Source organism: Oncorhynchus mykiss, chromosome 21 (genome assembly GCF_057628025.1).
Source record: "Oncorhynchus mykiss isolate SJ-2025 chromosome 21, ASM5762802v1, whole genome shotgun sequence".
In the NCBI taxonomy this organism is placed as follows: domain Eukaryota; kingdom Metazoa; phylum Chordata; class Actinopteri; order Salmoniformes; family Salmonidae; genus Oncorhynchus; species Oncorhynchus mykiss.
In genome coordinates, this window is record NC_143042.1 from 48,147,362 (window position 1) to 48,168,722 (window position 21,361).

General features: G+C 42.4%; 1 protein-coding gene across 5 annotated transcripts in view; it reads left to right on the forward strand.

The window, feature by feature from the left end:
• Window positions 1-21,361, forward strand: part of LOC110500727 (ankyrin 2b, neuronal) — a 301,703-nt gene that overhangs the window by 246,218 nt on the left and 34,124 nt on the right. For 2 of the 5 annotated variants that reach the window (XM_090214820.1, XM_090214817.1), the window contains exons 23-36: window positions 1,678-1,819; window positions 1,926-1,937; window positions 2,222-2,309; window positions 3,639-3,742; window positions 5,889-5,924; window positions 6,940-7,164; window positions 7,891-7,989; window positions 8,542-8,696; window positions 8,982-9,193; window positions 10,941-11,145; window positions 14,359-14,684; window positions 17,943-18,068; window positions 18,197-18,319; window positions 21,327-21,359. In XM_090214820.1, coding sequence (XP_090070946.1) covers window positions 1,678-1,819; window positions 1,926-1,937; window positions 2,222-2,309; window positions 3,639-3,742; window positions 5,889-5,924; window positions 6,940-7,164; window positions 7,891-7,989; window positions 8,542-8,696; window positions 8,982-9,193; window positions 10,941-11,145; window positions 14,359-14,684; window positions 17,943-18,068; window positions 18,197-18,319; window positions 21,327-21,359 — 1,886 coding nt within the window. The remainder of the gene's footprint in view (window positions 1-1,677; window positions 1,820-1,925; window positions 1,938-2,221; window positions 2,310-3,638; window positions 3,743-5,888; window positions 5,925-6,939; window positions 7,165-7,890; window positions 7,990-8,541; window positions 8,697-8,981; window positions 9,194-10,940; window positions 11,146-14,358; window positions 14,685-17,942; window positions 18,069-18,196; window positions 18,320-21,326; window positions 21,360-21,361) is intronic. The other 3 variants (XM_036958190.2, XM_090214821.1, XM_090214822.1) reach the window with 3 other exon arrangements.

Sequence of the window (21,361 nt, forward strand, 5' to 3'; positions counted from 1 at the left end):
TTTGTGCGTTTATGGCCAAACAGTCACCTCATAACACCTCATTACAGATATGGACAATTTGTCTTTTTCCTGGCTCCTCCGGTTGTGCAGTGAATTCACTTTCTTTCTGGAAGGAAATATTGGATTATATAGGTGGAGTGGTTGGCGGTCACGTTTGTGGACATCTCTCTCTGCCTACAGGCAGCGGTTATGCTATTGACACAGGGACATCTCTCTCTGCCTACAGGCAGTGGTTATGCTATTGACACAGGGACTTCTCTCTCTGCCTACAGGCAGCGGTTTTGCTATTGACACAGGGACATCTCTCTCTGCCTACAGGCAGTGGTTATGCTATTGACACAGGGACTTCTCTCTCTGCCTACAGGCAGTGGTTATGCTATTGACACAGGGACTTCTCTCTCTGCCTACAGGCAGTGGTTATGCTATTGACACAGGGACTTCTCTCTCTGCCTACAGGCAGTGGTTATGCTATTGACACAGGGACTTCTCTCTCTGCCTACAGGCAGCGGTTTTGCTATTGACACAGGGACATCTCTCTCTGCCTACAGACAGCGGTTATGCTATTGACACAGGGACTTCTCTCTCTGCCTACAGACAGTGGTTATGCTATTGACACAGGGACATCTCTCTCTGCCTACAGGCAGCGGTTATGCTATTGACACAGGGACATCTCTCTCTGCCTACAGGCAGCGGTTATGCTATTGACACAGGGACATCTCTCTCTGCCTACAAGCAGCGGTTATGCTATTGACACAGGGACATCTCTCTCTGCCTACAGACAGTGGTTTTGCTATTGACACAGGGACATCTCTCTCTGCCTACAGGCAGTGTTCATGCTATTGACACAGGGACATCTCTCTCTGCCTACAGGCAGCGTTCATGCTATTGACACAGGGACATCTCTCTCTGCCTACAGGCAGCGTTCATGCTATTGACACAGGGACATCTCTCTCTACACACAGGCAGCGGTTATGTTATTGACACAGGAACGTCTCTCTTTGCCTCTCTGCCTCACTTGTTCTGTCAGCCTATCCTACAGTACGCTACCAGCTGTACGCCAAGGGCTGTATACCCTTTTCACACTAGGCTGCCAACCTAAGCGGTACTGTACCGGCTCAGGCAATTTCTTTTCACGCTGTCCTTTCCAGTTCATTTCCGCTAATTTTGTGGGGTTTTTAGATGGCCAGCCCAGTACAGCTTGGCTCAGTTTGGTTCAGCTCTGTATTGTGAAAAGGGTATTATTGATTCTGCCCCCTGCTGTTCAGTAGTGGTAACAGCAGCAGTAGAGCTTTGTAACGTGGACACATGACAGTTCTGACCTCTGTGTCTCCAAGCTCATCTGTAGTGTTCACACGCGCTTTTATGTGATGATGAAGAGGGAGGATGATCATGTATGAATGTGTGTGTCTGTACATGTGTAACTCAACCTCATGTCAGTTTGATTGTGCACATTCACATCCCAGGTAAGTGCTCGCCCCTGAGTAGTTACTCCTGCTGAGCGCACACCAAATCACAATGTCCCCTTCCCCAGAATGATCCTATCTTCTTCCATGGTCCTCACACATCTGCTCCCCCTTTCTTCCTTTCATTCTTTCTTTCATTCTTTCTTTCTTTCTTTCTTTCTCTCTCTCTCTCTCTCTCTCTCTCTCTCTCTCTCTCTCTCTCTCTCTCTCCCAGGTGATGACACTATGACAGGGGACGGAGGGGAGTATCTGAGGGCAGAGGACCTGAGGGAGCTGGGGGATGACTCCCTGCCTGGACAGTACCTGGATGGGATGAACTACCTGCGCTTTAGCCTGGAGGGGGGACGCTCTGACAGGTAGTCTATACACATACCTATGGTAGAGGAGAATGTGTGTATGAATGCTCTAATATTTCTGATGCTCTTTCACTCATTTCTTCTCCTTCCTACCATGCTTACGCAGTCGAATCCAAAGGTATGTGCTTTTGTCTCTTTATGCTATGGTTTCTCTATGGCAGGTTTAACTAATAGATGGCCCTCTTATTGGCCCCCCTACTTTTCTGAACAAAAATTAACAAAACAATATTTGGACTTTAAAGACTGTAAAATCAGCTCAAAGTTATTATAGCCTTCCATTCCTTCCTTTTAGATTACTACTTGTCATGTCTGATGGTTAGATTATTGCCATATTGGGTGGTGTTTTAGCTGTGTGTGATTTTTTCCATGGCTACCAACCTCACATTCTCCTCCTCTCCTCAGTTCGGACAGGTCCTACACTCCCAGTCACCACGGTTACTACTCTCCCAAACAGGACAGCCTGATGGACGAGATGTTAACCGGCCAAAACGTAAGTAAAGTGTTCAACATTTTACGTATTCTGCACCAAAACATGCTGTACTGTGCATTCTACAGTATGCTTTGCATTGCTCAATGCATTTGTTCAGAACAGAATATACACTGAGTGTACAAAACATTAGGAACAGTTCCTAATATTGAGTGGTCCCCCCTCCCCCTTGCCCTCAGAACAGCCTCAATTTGTCAGGACATGGACTCTACAAGGTGTCAAAAATGTTCCACAGGGCTGCCGCCCATGATGACTCTAACGTTTCCCACAATTGTGTCAAGTTGGCTGGAAGTCCTTTGGGTGGTGGACCATTCTTGATACACACCGGAAACTGTTGAGCGTGAAAAACCCAGCAGTGTTGCAGTTCAACACAAACCGGTGCGCCTGGTACCTACTACCATACCCCGTTTAAAGGCATTTAAATATTTTGTCTTATCCATTCACCCTCTGAATGGCACACATACACAATCCATGTCTCAATTGTCTCAAGGCATAAAAAGTGGATTTAACAAGTGACATCAATAAGGGATCATAGCTTTCACCTGAATTCACCTGGTCAGCCTATGTCATGGAAAGAGCAGGTGTTCTTAATGTTTTGTACAATCAGTATAGATTACTTCAATAAAATGGGTTGTAATATTTGTAAAAGCTGCAGTATTGGAATATTGAAAGACTGCCTTTAAAATGTAATTTATCTAATAGTAGAAAGTCACAAAAGGTGAGTTTGAGTAAAGATGGGGTCACCAAAGTGTCTGACCTAACACTGCAGTGTCTGACCTGACCTAACACTGCAACGTCTGACCTAACACTGCAACGTCTGACCTAACACTGCAATGTCTGCCCTAACACTGCAGTGTCTGCCCTAACACTGCAGTGTCTGCCCTAACACTGCAGTGTCTGCCCTAACACTGCAGTGTCTGCCCTAACACTGCAATGTCTGACCTAACACTGCAGTGTCTGACCTGACCTAACACTGCAGTGTCTGCCCTAACACTGCAGTGTCTGCCCTAACACTGCAGTGTCTGCCCTAACACTGCAGTGTCTGCCCTAACACTGCAGTGTCTGCCCTAACACTGCAGTGTCTGCCCTAACACTGCAGTGTCTGCCCTAACACTGCAGTGTCTGACCTAACACTGCAGTGTCTGACCTAACACTACGGTGTCTGACCTAACACTACGGTGTCTGACCTAACACTGCAGTGTCTGACCTAACACTGCAGTGTCTGACCTAACACTACAGTGTCTGACCTAACACTGCAATGCATTCTGTGTTCAAATGATGGTTGGCAGTGGTAGGTCAGTCCCTAACAAGCGTGTCTTTGTTGCGTGCCAGGTGTCGTCTCTTTCCAGGGAAAATGAGAAGGACTCGTACCGTCTGAGCTGGGGCACAGAAAACCTGGACAATGTGGCACTGTCTTCCAGCCCCGTCCACTCTGGGTAGGTACCGCGGGGGCACAGCAGGCACACAGAAGGGTTGGGTTTTGACTATCAAAATAGACCAAAACCTTATTTTGGTGCAAAAGGTGCAACAGTTATCTGATCTAACCTATCATGAGTACAGGTCTCCTTTGAGCCCAATGTGTTCAGCCCCTGAAGCAGCACTAGACCAGTGGTGGGTTCAGGTACCTCAAGCAGCACTACAGCAGTGGTGGGTTCAGGTACCTCAAGCAGCACTAGACCAGTGGTGGGTTCAGGTACCTCAAGCAGCACTAGACCAGTGGTGGGTTCAGGTACCTCAAGCAGCACTAGACCAGTGGTGGGTTCAGGTACCTCAAGCAGTACTACAGCAGTGGTGGGTTCAGGTACCTCAAGCAGCACTAGACCAGTGGTGGGTTCAGGTACCTCAAGCAGCACTACAGCAGTGGTGGGTTCAGGTACCTCAAGCAGCACTACAGCAGTGGTGGGTTCAGGTACCTCAAGCAGCACTAGACCAGTGGTGGGTTCAGGTACCTCAAGCAGCACTACAGCAGTGGTGGGTTCAGGTACCTCAAGCAGCACTAGACCAGTGGTGGGTTCAGGTACCTCAAGCAGCACTACAGCAGTGGTGGGTTCAGGTACCTCAAGCAGCACTAGACCAGTGGTGGGTTCAGGTACCTCAAGCAGCACTAGACCAGTGGTGGGTTCAGGTACCTCAAGCAGCACTAGACCAGTGGTGGGTTCAGGTACCTCAAGCAGTACTACAGCAGTGGTGGGTTCAGGTACCTCAAGCAGCACTAGACCAGTGGTGGGTTCAGGTACCTCAAGCAGCACTACAGCAGTGGTGGGTTCAGGTACCTCAAGCAGCACTACAGCAGTGGTGGGTTCAGGTACCTCAAGCAGCACTAGACCAGTGGTGGGTTCAGGTACCTCAAGCAGCACTACAGCAGTGGTGGGTTCAGGTACCTCAAGCAGCACTAGACCAGTGGTGGGTTCAGGTACCTCAAGCAGCACTACAGCAGTGGTGGGTTCAGGTACCTCAAGCAGCACTACAGCAGTGGTGGGTTCAGGTACCTCAAGCAGCACTAGACCAGTGGTGGGTTCAGGTACCTCAAGCAGCACTAGACCAGTGGTGGGTTCAGGTACCTCAAGCAGCACTAGACCAGTGGTGGGTTCAGGTACCTCAAGCAGCACTAGACCAGTGGTGGGTTCAGGTACCTCAAGCAGCACTAGACCAGTGGTGGGTTCAGGTACCTCAAGCAGCACTAGACCAGTGGTGGGTTCAGGTACCTCAAGCAGCACTACAGCAGTGGTGGGTTCAGGTACCTCAAGCAGCACTAGACCAGTGGTGGGTTCAGGTACCTCAAGCAGCACTAGACCAGTGGTGGGTTCGGGTACCTCAAGCAGCACTACAGCAGTGGTGGGTTCAGGTACCTCAAGCAGCACTAGACCAGTGGTGGGTTCAGGTACCTCAAGCAGCACTAGACCAGTGGTGGGTTCAGGTACCTCAAGCAGCACTAGACCAGTGGTGGGTTCAGGTACCTCAAGCAGCACTACAGCAGTGGTGGGTTCAGGTACCTCAAGCAGCACTAGACCAGTGGTGGGTTCAGGTACCTCAAGTATAGATGCTGTTGATTTTTGGAGTTTTGAGAGAAGATTCACAACCTTTTGTAATCCTACTCTAAACCTCATCTGTTAAGCGGCTTTGGGTATGAAGAGCAGTAATGAACAATGTTAGGGCTTATTATAGACCTATTAGTGTAATACATTATGATATGAAGATACCCTGTTGTCCTCAGGCTAGCTCTTTCTGCACACTAATTGGTAACAATAAGGAAAGATAATCGCTCTTAGTTATAATGACAGAAATCCTGAATCACTAATGTTGGGCCACTGAGGATGTCTCTAAGTACTGGTTCAGTACAAACAATATGACAAACACATATCCCTTTCTATCTATCTATCTATCTATCTATCTATCTATCTATCTATCTATCTATCTATCTATCTATCTATCTATCTACCTCTCGCTATCTGTCTCTCTCTCTCTCTCTCTCTCTCTCTCTCTCTCTCTCTCTGTCTCTCTCTCTCTCTCTCTCTCTCTCTCTCTCTCTCTCTCTCTCTCTCTCTCTCCTTCTGTCTTATCGGGTCTCTGTTCTGTTTTCAGACGTTCCTCTCCGTGCCATGATCATGGTGACAGCAGGTGATCTACTGCACCTTGGTTTCTTCCTCTTCATCCTCCTCTTCCTCCTCCTTTCACAGTGTGCTCTCCTTCCGGGGAGATCTGTGTGTGTGTCAAAAATGCCTGAAAGGGAGTGCAACACTACTAACAGCTGTTGCCCACGTTCACCAATTCCCCCGTTTTAGTTTTCAATCATTTTGCCATTCATTTTTACACAGGCCTCTTTATAAGGGACGTAGTCCACTTTTATCAGATGGAAGACATCTTTTGCACCTAGTGCTGCATCAAAAAGTCACACACATTTCCTCATCATCATTGGTCAGCCATTGTGTCCATCTTGGTTGAATCCTGCCGACTCATGGTGGCCATTTTGTTAGTTGTTTCACTGTGTTGGATCAATTCACAGCTGCAAAGTCTTGTGTTTGTGTGTTTGATCTCCACGTTTGACGTTGTGCTTTATTGTCTACGTGTTGTAGTGTCATTTTCATGGTTTATTTACTTTACATAACATAATGGTGTCACAGGTGAAGTGTGTTAGTAGCAGCGCTATTACATTAACTGTACTACAGTATGTAGTGTTATCATCACACCCATTCCCCTCTCACTTGTGTCTTGTGTTTTTGCATGTGGGTGTGGGCATGCAGTGAAACTGTCATTCTTATGTCTGTTTTAACATGGATTCATATTTGACCGTAGTTATCAAGTCAAAAATCCGTATTTTTTCTGTAATGTACATAATGTAATGTACGTTATCTGTGTAAAGGGTAATGTACAAAGCAGCGGAGGCTGGTGGGAGGCGCTATAGAAGGAGGGAGTCGTTGTAATGGCCGGAATGGAATAAATGGAATGGTATCAAACATATAGAAACCACGTTTGACTCCGTTCCATTAATTCCATTCCAGCCATTACAATGAGCCTGTCCTCCTATAGCTCCTCCCGCCAGCCTCATCTGGTACAAAGAGACAATGCCTAAATAAAAAACATTATATTTTTGTTTTGTAAACATAATATCTTTCCCCGCCCATTCCCTTCACAGCTTCCTGGTTAGCTTCATGGTTGACGCCAGGGGCGGAGCCATGCGAGGTTGCCGCCACAACGGCCTGCGCATCATCATCCCACCGCGGAAGTGCAGCGCTCCCACGCGGGTGACCTGCCGGCTGGTAAAGAGGCACCGCCTGGCCACCATGCCTCCCATGGTGGAGGGAGAGGGCCTGGCCAGCAGGCTGATCGAGGTGGGGCCTGTCGGTGCCCAGTTCCTCGGGTAAGATACCGGAGAAGGAGAGATTGAGGGAGAGGGTTAGTGTGAGAGAGGTAGAAGTATACAGAATCCTAGGAGAAAGAGGAAGAAAGAGTGAGAGAGAGAAACAGAGCGAGGGAGAATGAAATAGAGAGAAGTGATGTCAGAGATCTATGTTGTGACAGAGCAGAGTGGGTGCTAGGATAGAAACAGAAGAGCGAGAGTGTTCCTCAAAGAACACTGTAATCCCACTGTATGAATGAAACCTGAGAATTTTGCAGCCCCTCTTCCTTTTCTCAGATTCATTTCACCCTGCCTATGCCTTAATAAAGCTACCTCTGCTCTATGCTTCCTCCCAGCGCCAGGGGCCTTGCTTGTTTTATTTTTAACAGCCGGGCCGCATTCTAACTCTAAATCAACCCTTCATGTGAAAACCAACTGTTTCTATAAGACACGTGGAAACAAAAAAATCCACATGGAATGAAAAAACTGCAAAAAAAAACATTTGCTCCATGATTGATTTGATATGTAGATTGGTAAACCGCTAAGAGAGGCTGTCTACCAATAACATAATAACTTCCACTTTGAAAGTCCCTGTATATTTAAAGCCCAATGTTTTATACCGTTACATCCTATTGATGGCCTCCACTCCACTCAGCCAAAACCCAACAGTATACACTAGTCACCCGTTATTCTGACTACTCCCGCTCTCTTTCCCCTACTGCTGCTAACGGACGGTTGGTCTCACAGTAAACTACACCTTCCCACTGCCCCGCCCCCTCTTAACGAGGGCGAGAGCCTCGTTAGCCGCATCCTGCAGCTCGGGCCACCCGGGACAAAATTCCTCGGGTAGGGGAGAAAAAAAACCCGCATATGAAACAATCCACGGATGCTACTGCTACTGGTTCCATTTGATATCACCCTCCTTTTACATTACGACCCACCTCTGTGATGTGTTGTGTTTGTGTCCGTGTCTGTGACCTCACCTGGATGATATGTGTGCTAGTGTTGTGCTAGTGTTGTGCTAGTGGCGTGATCCACTTGTGCTCTCTGTCGTAACCTCTCAGACACGACCCACTTACCTTTTGTCTCCTTAACTTGTGGTTGGCCTTCTATGTTTAGTGCCGTCTGTCTGTCTGTTCAACCTCATCGTTTTATTGGTTAATTTGGTACATGGTGGATGTTCCTCCGTTTAGCATGACTGTCCCATAGGTATTGTAGTTGACACACTGTACTGTGCTCATCTGGTGGGTTGTTAGATAAGTGGTTGCCCGAACACACACTTTTTACACACACACACATACATACATCGTGCTCCCGCCTCCCCCACACACACAACCCCCCACTCCCACACATAACCCCCCACTCCTACACTCACCATGCTTCAATCCCTGGTCGCAGGCCTGTGCTGGTGGAGATCCCTCACTTCGCTGCCCTGAGGGGGAAGGAGAGGGAGCTGGTGATCTTACGCAGCGAGACAGGAGAGAGCTGGAAGGAGCACCACTGTGAACACACCGGGGAGGAACTTAACCAGATCCTCAACGGCATGGACGAGGGTGAGTGTGATGTCATCAGCGTGAGACAACACTTAGTGATCATCCTAATTAAAGGCCCATTGGCCCCTGCCTAAAGACATTGGAAACACAATCCATCCTGCCTAGTTTACTTGGAGTATTCACTCATCTAAAATGTCTCTATAGGTGAAAGTGAAGATTTCAATATATAGCTTACACCAACCCAGTTGTTTGAGCAGCGATTACTCCAAGGAGGGAGTATTACAACAGGGTCATAATCTGTATCAGTGTACTATTAACAACCATCCCTTCTGTCCTCGTCTCCAGAACTGGACCCTCCAGAGGAGCTGGAGAAGAAGCGTATCTGCCGCATCATCACCAGGGACTTCCCCCAGTACTTTGCGGTGGTGTCCCGGGTCAAGCAGGACAGTAGCCTGATCGGTCCAGAGGGGGGCGTCCTGAGCAGCACGGTGATGCCTCAGGTCAAAGCTGTCTTCCCAGAGGGAGCCCTCACCAAGCGGATCAGAGTGGGACTACAGGTAATAACAAACCCCTGGTGGGAAAAAGGTCCTCACATGTCATACTGTAGTAAAAGTAAATATACCTTTTATCTGTCATACTGTAGTAAAAGTAAATATACCTTTCACATGTCATACTGGAGTAAAAGTAAATATACCTTTCACATGTCATACTGGAGTAAAAGTAAATATACCTTTCACATGTCATACTGGAGTAAAAGTAAATATACCTTTCACATGTCATACTGGAGTAAAAGTAAATATACCTTTTATCTGTCATACTGTAGTAAAAGTAAATATACCTTCCACATGTCATACTGTAATAAAAGTAAATATACCTTTCACATGTCATACTGTAGTAAAAGTAAATATACCTTTTATCTGTCATACTGTAGTAAAAGTAAATATACCTTTTATCTGTCATACTGGAGTAAAAGTAAATATACCTTTTATCTGTCATACTGGAGTAAAAGTAAATATACCTTTTATCTGTCATACTGGAGTAAAAGTAAATATACCTTTTATCTGTCATACTGGAGTAAAAGTAAATATACCTTTTATCTGTCATACTGTAGTAAAAGTAAATATACCTTTTATCTGTCATACTGGAGTAAAAGTAAATATACCTTTCACATGTCATACTGGAGTAAAAGTAAATATACCTTTTATCTGTCATACTGTAGTTAAAGTAAATATACCTTTTATCTGTCATACTGTAGTAAAAGTAAATATACCTTTCACATGTCATACTGTAGTAAAAGTAAATATACCTTTTATCTGTCATACTGGAGTAAAAGTAAATATACCTTTCACATGTCATACTGGAGTAAAAGTAAATATACCTTTTATCTGTCATACTGTAGTAAAAGTAAATATACCTTTTATCTGTCATACTGTAGTAAAAGTAAATATACCTTTCACATGTCATACTGGAGTAAAAGTAAATATACCTTTCACATGTCATACTGGAGTAAAAGTAAATAGATCTTAACAGAAAATGACTCAAGTAAAAGTGAAAGTTACCCAGTAAAATACTACTTGAGTAAAACTCTAAAAGCATCTGGTTTTAAATGTACTTAAGTACAGTGGTAGAAAATGTGCTACATCGGCATACTTGAGTAAAAGTACAAAGTTAAAGTAGTTGCTATACATCAAATTCCTTATATTAAGCGACCAGACAGCACAATTTTCTTATTATTTTTTCATTATGGACAGACAGGGGCACACTCCAATACTCAGACATCATTTACATCCACAGTATTTGTGTTTTGTGAGTCTGCCAGATCAGAGGCAGAAGGGTTAACAAAGTGTTATATTGATACTGTTGGTACTTTTTAGGTGTCAGTGAAAATGTATGGAGTAAAACGTACATTATTTCCTTCAGGAATATAGTGGAGTAAAAGTAAAAGTTGTCAGAAATATAAATAGTAAAGTACAGATACCCCAAAAAACTACTTAAGTAGTACTTTAAAGTGTTTTTACTTAAGTACTTCACACCACTGTAACACACAACCTGACTTGCTTCTGACTGGTTTGATTACAAGAACTTGGTCCAAATATGATTTATTTGTATATTTGTATTACCTCAAACATTTGATTGAACCTGCTTGGATTGCCAGAAAGGTGGAGCATGCAGTTTTGGGACTATTTCATTGGTTGCACAAGACAAGCTCAGTCAAGCACGTCCTTGTTTTGGCCCCAAGGAAGATCCTACTGTCGGTTCCACTAATGTTAAACTACTACTAACACAGTAATCTGTCACCACCAGGCTCAGCCAATGAATGTGGACATGGTGAGGAAGCTCCTGGGAAACAAGGCGACATTCAGCCCCATTGTGACCCTGGAGCCCCGGAGAAGGAAATTCCATAAACCCATAACCATGACCATCCCTATCCCCAAGAGTAACACTGACCCTGTGGTCAATGGCTTCGGCGGGGACCAGCCCACCCTGCGCCTGCTTTGTAGTATCACAGGTTAGAGAGAGGGCAGATTAACCGCACACGTGCATATACAGTACCAGTCAAAAGTTTGGACACACCTACTCATTCAAGGGTTTTTCTTTATTTTTAATATTTTCTACATTGTAGAATAATAGTGAAGACATCAAAACTATGAAATAACATACAGTTGATTTAGAAGTTGACATCCACCTTAGCTAAATACATTTGAACTCAGTTTCACAATTCCTGACATTTAATCCTAGTAACAATTCCCTGTTTTAGGTCAGTTAGGATCACCACTTTATTGTAAGAATGTAAAATGTCAGAATAATAGTAGAGAGAAATATTTATTTTTAGCTTTTATTTCTTTCATCACATTCCCAGTTGGTTAGAAGTTTACATTACCTCAATTAGCATTGCCTTTGAATTGTTTAACTTGGGTCAAACGTTTCGGGCAGCCTTCCACAAGCTTCCCACAATACGTTGGGTGAATTTTGGCCCATTCCTCCTGACAGAGCTGGTGTAACCGAGTCAGGTTTGTAGGCCTCCTTGCTCGCACACGCTTTTTCAGTTCTGCCCACAAATTTTCTTTGTGATGGCCACTCCAATACCTTGACTTTATTGACTTTAAGCCATTTTGCCACAACTTTGGAAGTATGCTTGGGGTCATTGTCCATTTGGAAGACCCATTTGCGACCAAGCTTTAACTGATGTCTTGAGATGTTGCTTCAATATATCCACATAATTTTCCTACTTTATGATGCCATCTATTTTGTGAAGTACACCAACCCACCTGCAGCAAAGCACGCCCACAACATGATGCTGCCACCCCCGTGCATCATGGTTGGGATGCTGTTCTTCGGCTTGCAAACCTCACCCTTTTTCCTCCAAACATAACGATGGTCATTATGGCCGAAAAGTTATATTTTTGTTTCATCAGACCAGAGGACATTTCTCCAAAAAGTACAATCTTTGTCCCCATGTGCAGTTGCAAACCGTAGTCTGGCTTTTTAATGGCGGTTTTGGAGCAGTGGCTGAGCGGCCTTTCAGGTTATGTCGATATAGGACTTGTTTCACTGTGGATATAGATAATTTTGTACCCGTTTCCTCCAGTATATTCATAAGGTCCTTTGCTGTTGTTCCGGGGATTGATTTGCACTTTTCGCACCAAAGTACATTCATCTCTAGGAGACAGAGCGCGTCTCCTACCTGAGTGGTATAGTCCCATGGTGTTTATACTTGCGTACTATATTGTTTGTACAGATGAACGTGGTACCTTCAGGCATTTGGAAATTGCTCCCAAGGATGAACCAGACTTGTGGAGGTCTACAGTTTTTTTTGGCTGATTTCTTTTGATTTTCCCATGATGTCAAGCAAAGAGGCACTGAGTTTGAAGGTAGGCCTTGAAATACATCCACAGGTACACCTCCAATTGACTCAAATGATGTCAAGTAGACTATCAAAAGCTTCTAAATCCATTACATAATTTTCTGGAATTTTCCAAGCTGTTTAAAGCCCCATTCAATTTAGTGTATGTAAACATCTGACCCACTGGAATTGTGATACAGTGAATTATAAGTGAAATAATCTGTCTGTAAACAATTGTTGGAAAAATGACTTGTGTCATGCACAAAGTAGATGTCCTAACCGACTTGCCAAATCTATAGTCTGTTAACAAGAAATTTGTGGAGTGGTTGAAAAATTAGTTTTAATGATTCCAACCTAAGTGTATGTAAACTTCTGACTTCAACAGTATATGGAATCATGTAGTAACCAAAAAAGTGTTCAACAAATTCAAATTATATTTTATATTTGAGACTTCAAAGTAACCACCCTTTGTCTTGATCACAGCTTTGCACACTCTTGGCATTCTCTCAACCAGCTTCACATGGAATGCTTATCCAACAGTCTTGAAGGAGTTCCCACATATCCTGAGCACTTGTTGGCGGTTTTTATTTCGCTCTGCGGTCCAACTCATCCCAAACCATCTCAATTGGGGTGAAGTCGGGTGATTATGATGGCCAGGTCATCTGATACAGCACTCCATCACTCTCCTTCTTGGTCAAATATCCCCTTACACAGCAGTGTCCTGTTGAAAAACAAATGATAGTCCCACTAAGCGCAAACCACATGGGGTGGCTTTTTGCTGCAATGCTGTGGTAGCCATGCTGGTTATGTATGCCTTGAATTCTAAATAAATCACAGACAGTGTCACGAGCAAAGCACCCCCACACCATCACACCTCCTCCTCCATGCTTCACGGTGGGAACCACATATGTGGAGATCATCCGTTCACCTCTTCTGTGTCTCACAAAGACATGGTGGTTGGAACCAAACATCTCAAATTTGGACACATCAGACGAAAGGACAGATTTCCACCGGTCTAATGTCCATTGCTCATGTTTTTTGGTCCAAGCAAGTCTCTTCTTCTTATTGATGTCCTTTAGTAGTGGTTTCTTTGCAGCAATTTGACCATGAAGTCCTGATTCATGCAGTCTCCTCTGAACAGATTATGTTGAGATGTGTCTGTTACTTGAACTCTGTGAAGCATTTATTTGGGCTGCAATCTAAGATTCAGTTAACTCTAATTAACTTATTCTCAGCAGCAGAGGTAACTCTGGGTCTTCCTTTCCTCCTCATGAGAGCCAGTTTCATCATATCACTTGATGGTTTTTGCAACTGCACTTGAAGAAACTTTCAAATTTCTTGAACATTTCCGGATTGACGGACCTTTATGTATTAAAGTAATGATGGACTGTTGTTTCTCTTTGCTTATTTGAGGCGTTCATGCCAAAATATGGACTTGGTCTATTACCAAACAGAGCTATCTTCTGAATACCAACCCTACCTTGTCACAACACAACTGATTGGCTCAATTGCATTAAGAAGGAAAGAAATTCCACAAATTAACTTATTAACAAGGCACACCTGTTAATTGAATCGCATTCCATGTGACTACCTCATGAAGCTGGTTGAGAGAATGCCAAGTGTGCAAAGCTGTCATCAAGGCAAGGGTGGCTACTTTGAAGGATCTCAAATATAAAATATATTTAGTTTTTTTACATTTTTTTGGTTGCTCCATGATTCCATATGTGTTATTTCATAGTTTTGATGTATTCACTACTATTCTACAATGTACACTCACACACACATACACACACAAACACACACAGACTGTTGGCACACACAAACTATAATTTCTGTAGTTAACCTTTTAACATTCCTCAAATGTATTCTTCTTCATAGGTGGAACGACGCCAGCCCAATGGGAGGACATTACAGGAACCACTCCCCTAACATTCATCAACGACTGTGTCTCCTTCACGACCAACGTGTCGGCCAGGTTCTGGCTGATAGACTGTCGGCAGGCGCAGGAGTCGGTCAGTTTCTCCACTTCAGTCTACAGGGAGACCATCTGCGTTCCCTACATGGCCAAGTTCGTTATCTTCGCAAAGACCCATGACCCCATAGAGGCACGGCTCCGCTGCTTCTGCATGACGGACGACAAGATGGACAAAACCTTGGAACAGCAGGAGAACTTCACTGAGGTGGCCAGAAGCAGAGATGTAGAGGTAGGTGTAAAAGTAGAGGTGTTATAGTAGAAGTGTTATAGTAGAGGTGTTATAGTAGAGGTGTTATAGTAGAGGTGTTATAGTAGAGGTGTTATAGTAGAGGTGTTATAGTAGAGGTGTTATAATAGAGGTGTTATAGTAGAGGTGTTATAGTAGAGGTGTTATAGTAGAGGTGTTATAATAGAGGTGTTATAGTAGAGGTGTTATAGTAGAGGTGTTATAGTAGAGGTGTTATAGTAGAGGTGTTATAGTAGAGGGAGTTGTTATAATAGAGGTGTTATAATAGAGGGAGGTGTTATAGTAGAGGTGTTATAGTAGAGGTGTTATAGTAGAGGGAGGTGTTATATTAGAGGTGTTATAGTAGAGGTGTATAGTAGAGGTGTTATAGTAGAGGTGTTATAGTAGAGGTGTTATAGTAGAGGTGTTATAGTAGAGGGAGGTGTTATAATAGAGGTGTTATAATAGAGGTGTTATAGTAGAGGTGTTATAGTAGAGGGAGGTGTTATAATAGAGGTGTTATAATAGAGGTGTTATAATAGAGGTGTTATAGTAGAGGTGTTATAGTAGAGGGAGGTGTTATAATAGAGGTGTATAGTAGAGGTGTTATAGTAGAGGGAGGTGTTATAGTAGAGGTGTTATAATAGAGGTGTTATAGTAGAGGGAGGTGTTATAATAGAGGTGTTATAATAGAGGTGTTATAGTAGAGGTGTTATAGTAGAGGGAGGTGTTATAATAGAGGTGTTATAGTAGAGGTGTTATAATAGAGGTGCTATAGTAGAGGGAGGTGTTATAATAGAGGTGTTATAGTAGAGGTGTTATAGTAGAGGTGTTATAGTAGAGGTGTTATAGTAGAGGTGTTATAGTAGAGGGAGGTGTTATATTAGAGGTGTTATAGTAGAGGTGTATAGTAGAGGTGTTATAGTAGAGGTGTTATAGTAGAGGTGTTATAGTAGAGGTGTTATAATAGAGGTGTTATAATAGAGGTGTTATAGTAGAGGTGTTATAGTAGAGGGAGGTGTTATAATAGAGGTGTTATAGTAGAGGTGTTATAGTAGAGGTGTTATAATAGAGGTGTTATAATAGAGGTGTTATAGTAGAGGGAGGTGTTATAATAGAGGTGTTATAATAGAGGTGTTATAGTAGAGGGAGGTGTTATAATAGAGGTGTTATAGTAGAGGTGTTATAGTAGAGGGAGGTGTTATAGTAGAGGTGTTATAATAGAGGTGTTATAGTAGAGGGAGGTGTTATAATAGAGGTGTTATAATAGAGGTGTTATAGTAGAGGTGTTATAGTAGAGGGAGGTGTTATAATAGAGGTGTTATAGTAGAGAGGTTATAATAGAGGTGTTATAGTAGAGGGAGGTGTTATAATAGAGGTGTTATAATAGAGGTGTTATAGTAGAGGGAGGTGTTATAATAGAGGTGTTATAGTAGAGGTGTTATAGTAGAGGTGTTATAATAGAGGTGTTATAGTAGAGGGAGTTGTTATAATAGAGGTGTTATAATAGAGGGAGGTGTTATAGTAGAGGTGTTATATTAGAGGTGTTATAGTAGAGGTGTATAGTAGAGGTGTTATAGTAGAGGTGTTATAGTAGAGGTGTTATAGTAGAGGTGTATAGTAGAGGTGTTATAGTAGAGGTGTTATAGTAGAGGTGTATAGTAGAGGTGTTATAGTAGAGGTGTTATAGAGAGGTGTCATAGTAGAGGTGTTATAGTAGAGGTGTTATAGTAGAGGTGATATATTAGAGGTGATATATTGGAGGTGTTATAGTAGAGGTGTTATAGTAGAGTTGTTATATTAGAGGTGTTATAGTAGAGGTGTTATAGTAGAGGTGTTATAATAGAGGTGTTATAGTAGAGGTGTTATAGTAGAGGGAGGTGTTATAATAGAGGTGTTATAATAGAGGTGTTATAGTAGAGGTGTTATAGTAGAGTTGTTATATTAGAGGTGTTATAGTAGAGGTGTTATAGTAGAGGTGTTATAGTAGAGGTGTTATAGTAGAGGTGATATATTAGAGGTGATATATTGGAGGTGTTATAGTAGAGGTGTTATAGTAGAGTTGTTATATTAGAGGTGTTATAGTAGAGGTGTTATAGTAGAGGTGTTATAATAGAGGTGTTATAGTAGAGGTGTTATAATAGAGGTGTTATAGTAGAGGTGTTATATTAGAGGTGTTATAGTAGAGGTGTATAGTAGAGGTGTTATAGTAGAGGTGTTATAGTAGAGTTGTTATATTAGAGGTGTTATAGTAGAGGTGTTATAGTAGAGGTGTTATAGTAGAGGTGTTATAGTAGAGGTGTATAGTAGAGGTGTTATAGTAGAGGTGTTATAGTAGAGGTGTTATAGTAGAGGTGTATAGTAGAGGTGTTATAGTAGAGGTGTTATAGTAGAGGTGTTATAGTAGAGGTGTATAGTAGAGGTGTTATAGTAGAGGTGTTATAGTAGAGGCGTTATATTAGAGGCGTTATAGTAGAGGTGTTATAGTAGAGGTGTTATAATAGAGGTGTTATAGTAGAGGTGTTATAATAGAGGTGTTATAGTAGAGGTGTTATATTAGAGGTGTTATAGTAGAGGTGTTATAGTAGTTGTGTTATAGTAGAGGTGTTATAATAGAGGTGTTATAGTAGAGGTGTTATAATAGAGGTGTTATATTAGAGGCGTTATAGTAGAGGTGTTATAGTAGAGGGAGGTGTTATAGTAGAGGTTTTATAGTAGAGGTGTTATAGTAGAGGTGTTATAATAGAGGTGTTATAATAGAGGTGTTATAGTAGAGGTGTTATAGTAGAGGTGTTATAATAGAGGTGTTATAATAGAGGTGTTATAATAGAGGTGTTATAGTAGAGGTGTTATATTAGAGGTGTTATAGTAGAGGTGTTATAGTAGAGATGTTATAGTAGAGGTGTTATAGTAGAGGTGTTATAGTAGAGGTGTTATAGTAGAGGGAGGTGTTATAGTAGAGTTGTTATAGTAGAGGTGTTATAGTAGAGGTGTTATAATAGAGGTGTTATAGTAGAGGTGTTATAGTAGAGGTGTTATAGTAGAGGTGTTATAATAGAGGTGTTATAATAGAGGTGTTATAGTAGAGGTGTTATAATAGAGGTGTTATATTAGAGGTGTTATTGTAGAGGTTTTTTTTAGTCGTGAAATATCAGTACCGTGTGATCTCTTCTTAGGTCTTGCTGTTGATGACTAGCAGGCAACGATTTGGTATTTTTCTATACTCAGCTAGGATTAATGTCTGTTGATTCCTTTCCTCAGGTCCTAGAGGGCAAACCCATTTATGCAGACTGCTTCGGCAACCTGGTCCCTCTCACCAAGAGTGGCCAGCACCATCTCTTCAGCTTCTTTGCTTTCAAAGAGAACAGGCTGGCACTCTTCATCAAGGTTAACGTTACTCTACCATCTTTCAACACTCATCCATATAATTTACTTCATTACAAACTAGTAATTTATCATATGCTGTATGTTGACTGGTTGATTGACTGAAGATAATGATGTCGATGATTCCACAGATCCGAGACAACACTCAGGATCCGTGTGGCCGTCTGTCCTTTTTGAAAGAACCCCGGTCTTATAGAAGTCTGGCCCACAATGCAATATGCAACCTGAACATCACACTACCATCCTACTCAAAGGTGAGAACACCTTAACGCTTCCTCCCCCTGAACACACAGCTTAGGATACACCTCGGACCTGGAATTGTTCCTGACCATGTGACCTGTACAGGAACAAGTCTGAGTGCTGTATAGCACACCGACAGTTACCATTACATGCCTGAGTGTTCAGAATTCCTTAATTAATGTTGAAGGACAGATTCACCCATTTTTAAATGTTATAATGTTTTTGTGCATCTGTCTTTGAGCGATGTTCTATCGATTCTCGGGGCCATTTCATGTTTTCATGTGTATCTGTAGCTATTGCCGTTCAAGCAGGCATAATTTCGACCAGTATGACGTAGCACTGCGATGAAGTCGCTCTCACTGTTAATAGGATGGAAGATAATAGGATTATGACTTTTAGATCGTGAAAACGTCTATCAAACATGTCAGATTTCACCACTGGTCAATGTCATATCTTCTCTCGATTGAGCCATTGATCATATTTTTGAGATATTCCTACCTCGAGAAATGTGTAATTTAACAGAGTCCCGGTCCACCACATTTCTCCTATTTTTCCTTTAAGTTAAAAAGATTGATTGACTTCAAGAATTACTGAGTATTCCAGTACCTAACTAGCATCTCCCACAGGTACATTCTACAGGTGTGTTGTTTGCATACTAACATGCAACATATCCATACGTGACAGGCAATGACAGTTCTCATAGCATGTTATCTTCCTTTAAATTGGTGTTATATTGGGGTCATAACCTGTGACCAAATCTGTTATTCTGTCTGTCTGTATGATTAAAATCATTACTACACCTTTTAACACTAGTACCGCTGGGCCTGGAGGGACCCCCTTCAAGCTAACATTCTAACAGTGTAATTAATATATTTAATATATACCTATAGCAAAAATAATCATTTGGTTGTTTTTACGAAAGCCTTGGTTAACATTAGAATACGACTTGTATTTGATTTTAAATAACACAAATTTCATCGTCATTAGTTTATGTTTCTGTATGTAGAAACACAAAAACACAAACATGTTAAATTTTATTCATGGAGTGTTTTTGTTTATATCGACAAAATAAACTAAAATACCCAACCACCAAGAAGCACAGTCAAATGATGAAAACTTCAGTAGCCTAAACATCATTATAAGAGCCAAGTAGCCTTGATAAACAGTGAAACTCGGCCCAAAGCAGTAATAGCATTATAATGAATATACTGTATGTCGATATGACAGCAGTCAAAAATAGTCTATTATTGTAAGCTTCTGATTGTGTGCATCTTCACACAGTGGCATACATTGGATTTCATTTAGCTGTTGTCCCTTGTCCTAACAGTTGACACAGTTGTTGTAACTTTCACTTGCTTGACACACTTTGACGTACCTTTGTTTGGTTGTAGTGCGTAATAGTATCCTGTTTTCTCCTGATTGTGTCCTTGTCAGGTGTGTGCGTACTGGTAGCAAAGTCAGGTGCAGGAGAGCAGAGATTTGTGAACAGGCGCACACTTTACCAGGTGTGCAGGGAACAAGACAAAACAAATGGATACATGAAAAATGGATCGGCGATGGCTAGAAAGCCGGTGACGTCGACCACCGAACGCCGCCCGAACAAGGAGAGGAGCCGACTTCGGCGGAAGTCATGACAGTGTTGTTGTTTTGTCATTCTTCTGCACCATTGTGGAATACAACTGCTGTGCAGGTGCCTTATTTTGAGCAAAGGGACGGGGCTCCGGACTCACTTTGTTCATGGTGCCGGCCAGACTTGCTTTCTTTGCAAGCAACTTGTTCGCCAATGACAAGTGAAGTGAAGTGAATAAATTGTCCATGGTGACATTGCTCCCCCTGCCAACATAATGTTCCACAAGCCTCATCAACACATTCTCAGACACTCGTGCCTGCTGCCTCGTGTGGTTATTTTCCAAGAGATTGAAAGCCGTTCAGCATGTACAATTACGCACGCTCTCACTGTGCCGCCTACTCCAAGTAGGCCAGGGTAGACTGATAAGACTGCTTTGATTTGGGGAACTGATATAAGGTACATACCATTTTAAGCCTATAATTAGAATGGATAAATGTGTCTCACCACCTGGATTCGGTTTTATGTACCAAAATTTGAAATAGTGTTTTTTACATTGGATAAAAGTAGAGACTCAGAGCTACAAAATCGTATATCATACACTGCATTTGAGGAACAATGGGAAAGTACTTCTGCTTTGAAAGTTGATCAACTTGTAAACTCACTTTTGAGAAAATGGCCTTTGAATGTTTTGGTATCTAGTGAGGAGCTCTTCTTTGTCTACACCCATTCAGCATCGTCACCACCCTCTTAAGTTTTTGCCCCGCCCATCTCGTTTCAGAGTGTACACTTGATGCTCTGGCCAATGACTTGTTTACCTCTGGATAACATGAAAACAGCCTAACCAACCCTGCTGGCAACAATTTCATTATGCTTTTTTGCAGACGTTTACTGACACAGGTCATATTCAACGGGTGTTGTACACACGTCACGTTATGTTGAGGCAATTGTCGGGGGATTATCATGTGGGCACTGCACTTTCAACTGTTGGAAGAAGGGGGGCAAACCATTCAATTTAATGACATGCCATCCTTAAACTGGTTCTAACTCCAGTTTTGTTTGTGATAATAAGATTCTAACAACAACAGTGTGTTATATAGACTTATTTAGGAAAGTCAAGGACGAAGGGGGGCATGAGCAATCAAAATGACTGTTTCAGCGGTTTTAGTGGTAACTGTGACTTATTAACTAACTACAAGCAACCAGCAGTACTATATGTAAGTACTGGTAGTTGTCCTATAGTGTAGCATGAATCCATTCTCCTTTAATACTGATATGTTATGTTTACTCTGAACCACCCTGCCAAAAAAACAACACTGATTGGCCACCTACCTTCAAAGACGTCACTATAGCTTTGCCCACTCTCTTTTTTCTCTGTCTATCTGTCTAACTATCTAACTATCTATCTATCTACCTATCTTTCTTTCTTTCTTTCTGCTTCTTGCACCCCAAAGGAATCTGATTCAGACCAAGAGGCTGAGGAAGAGGT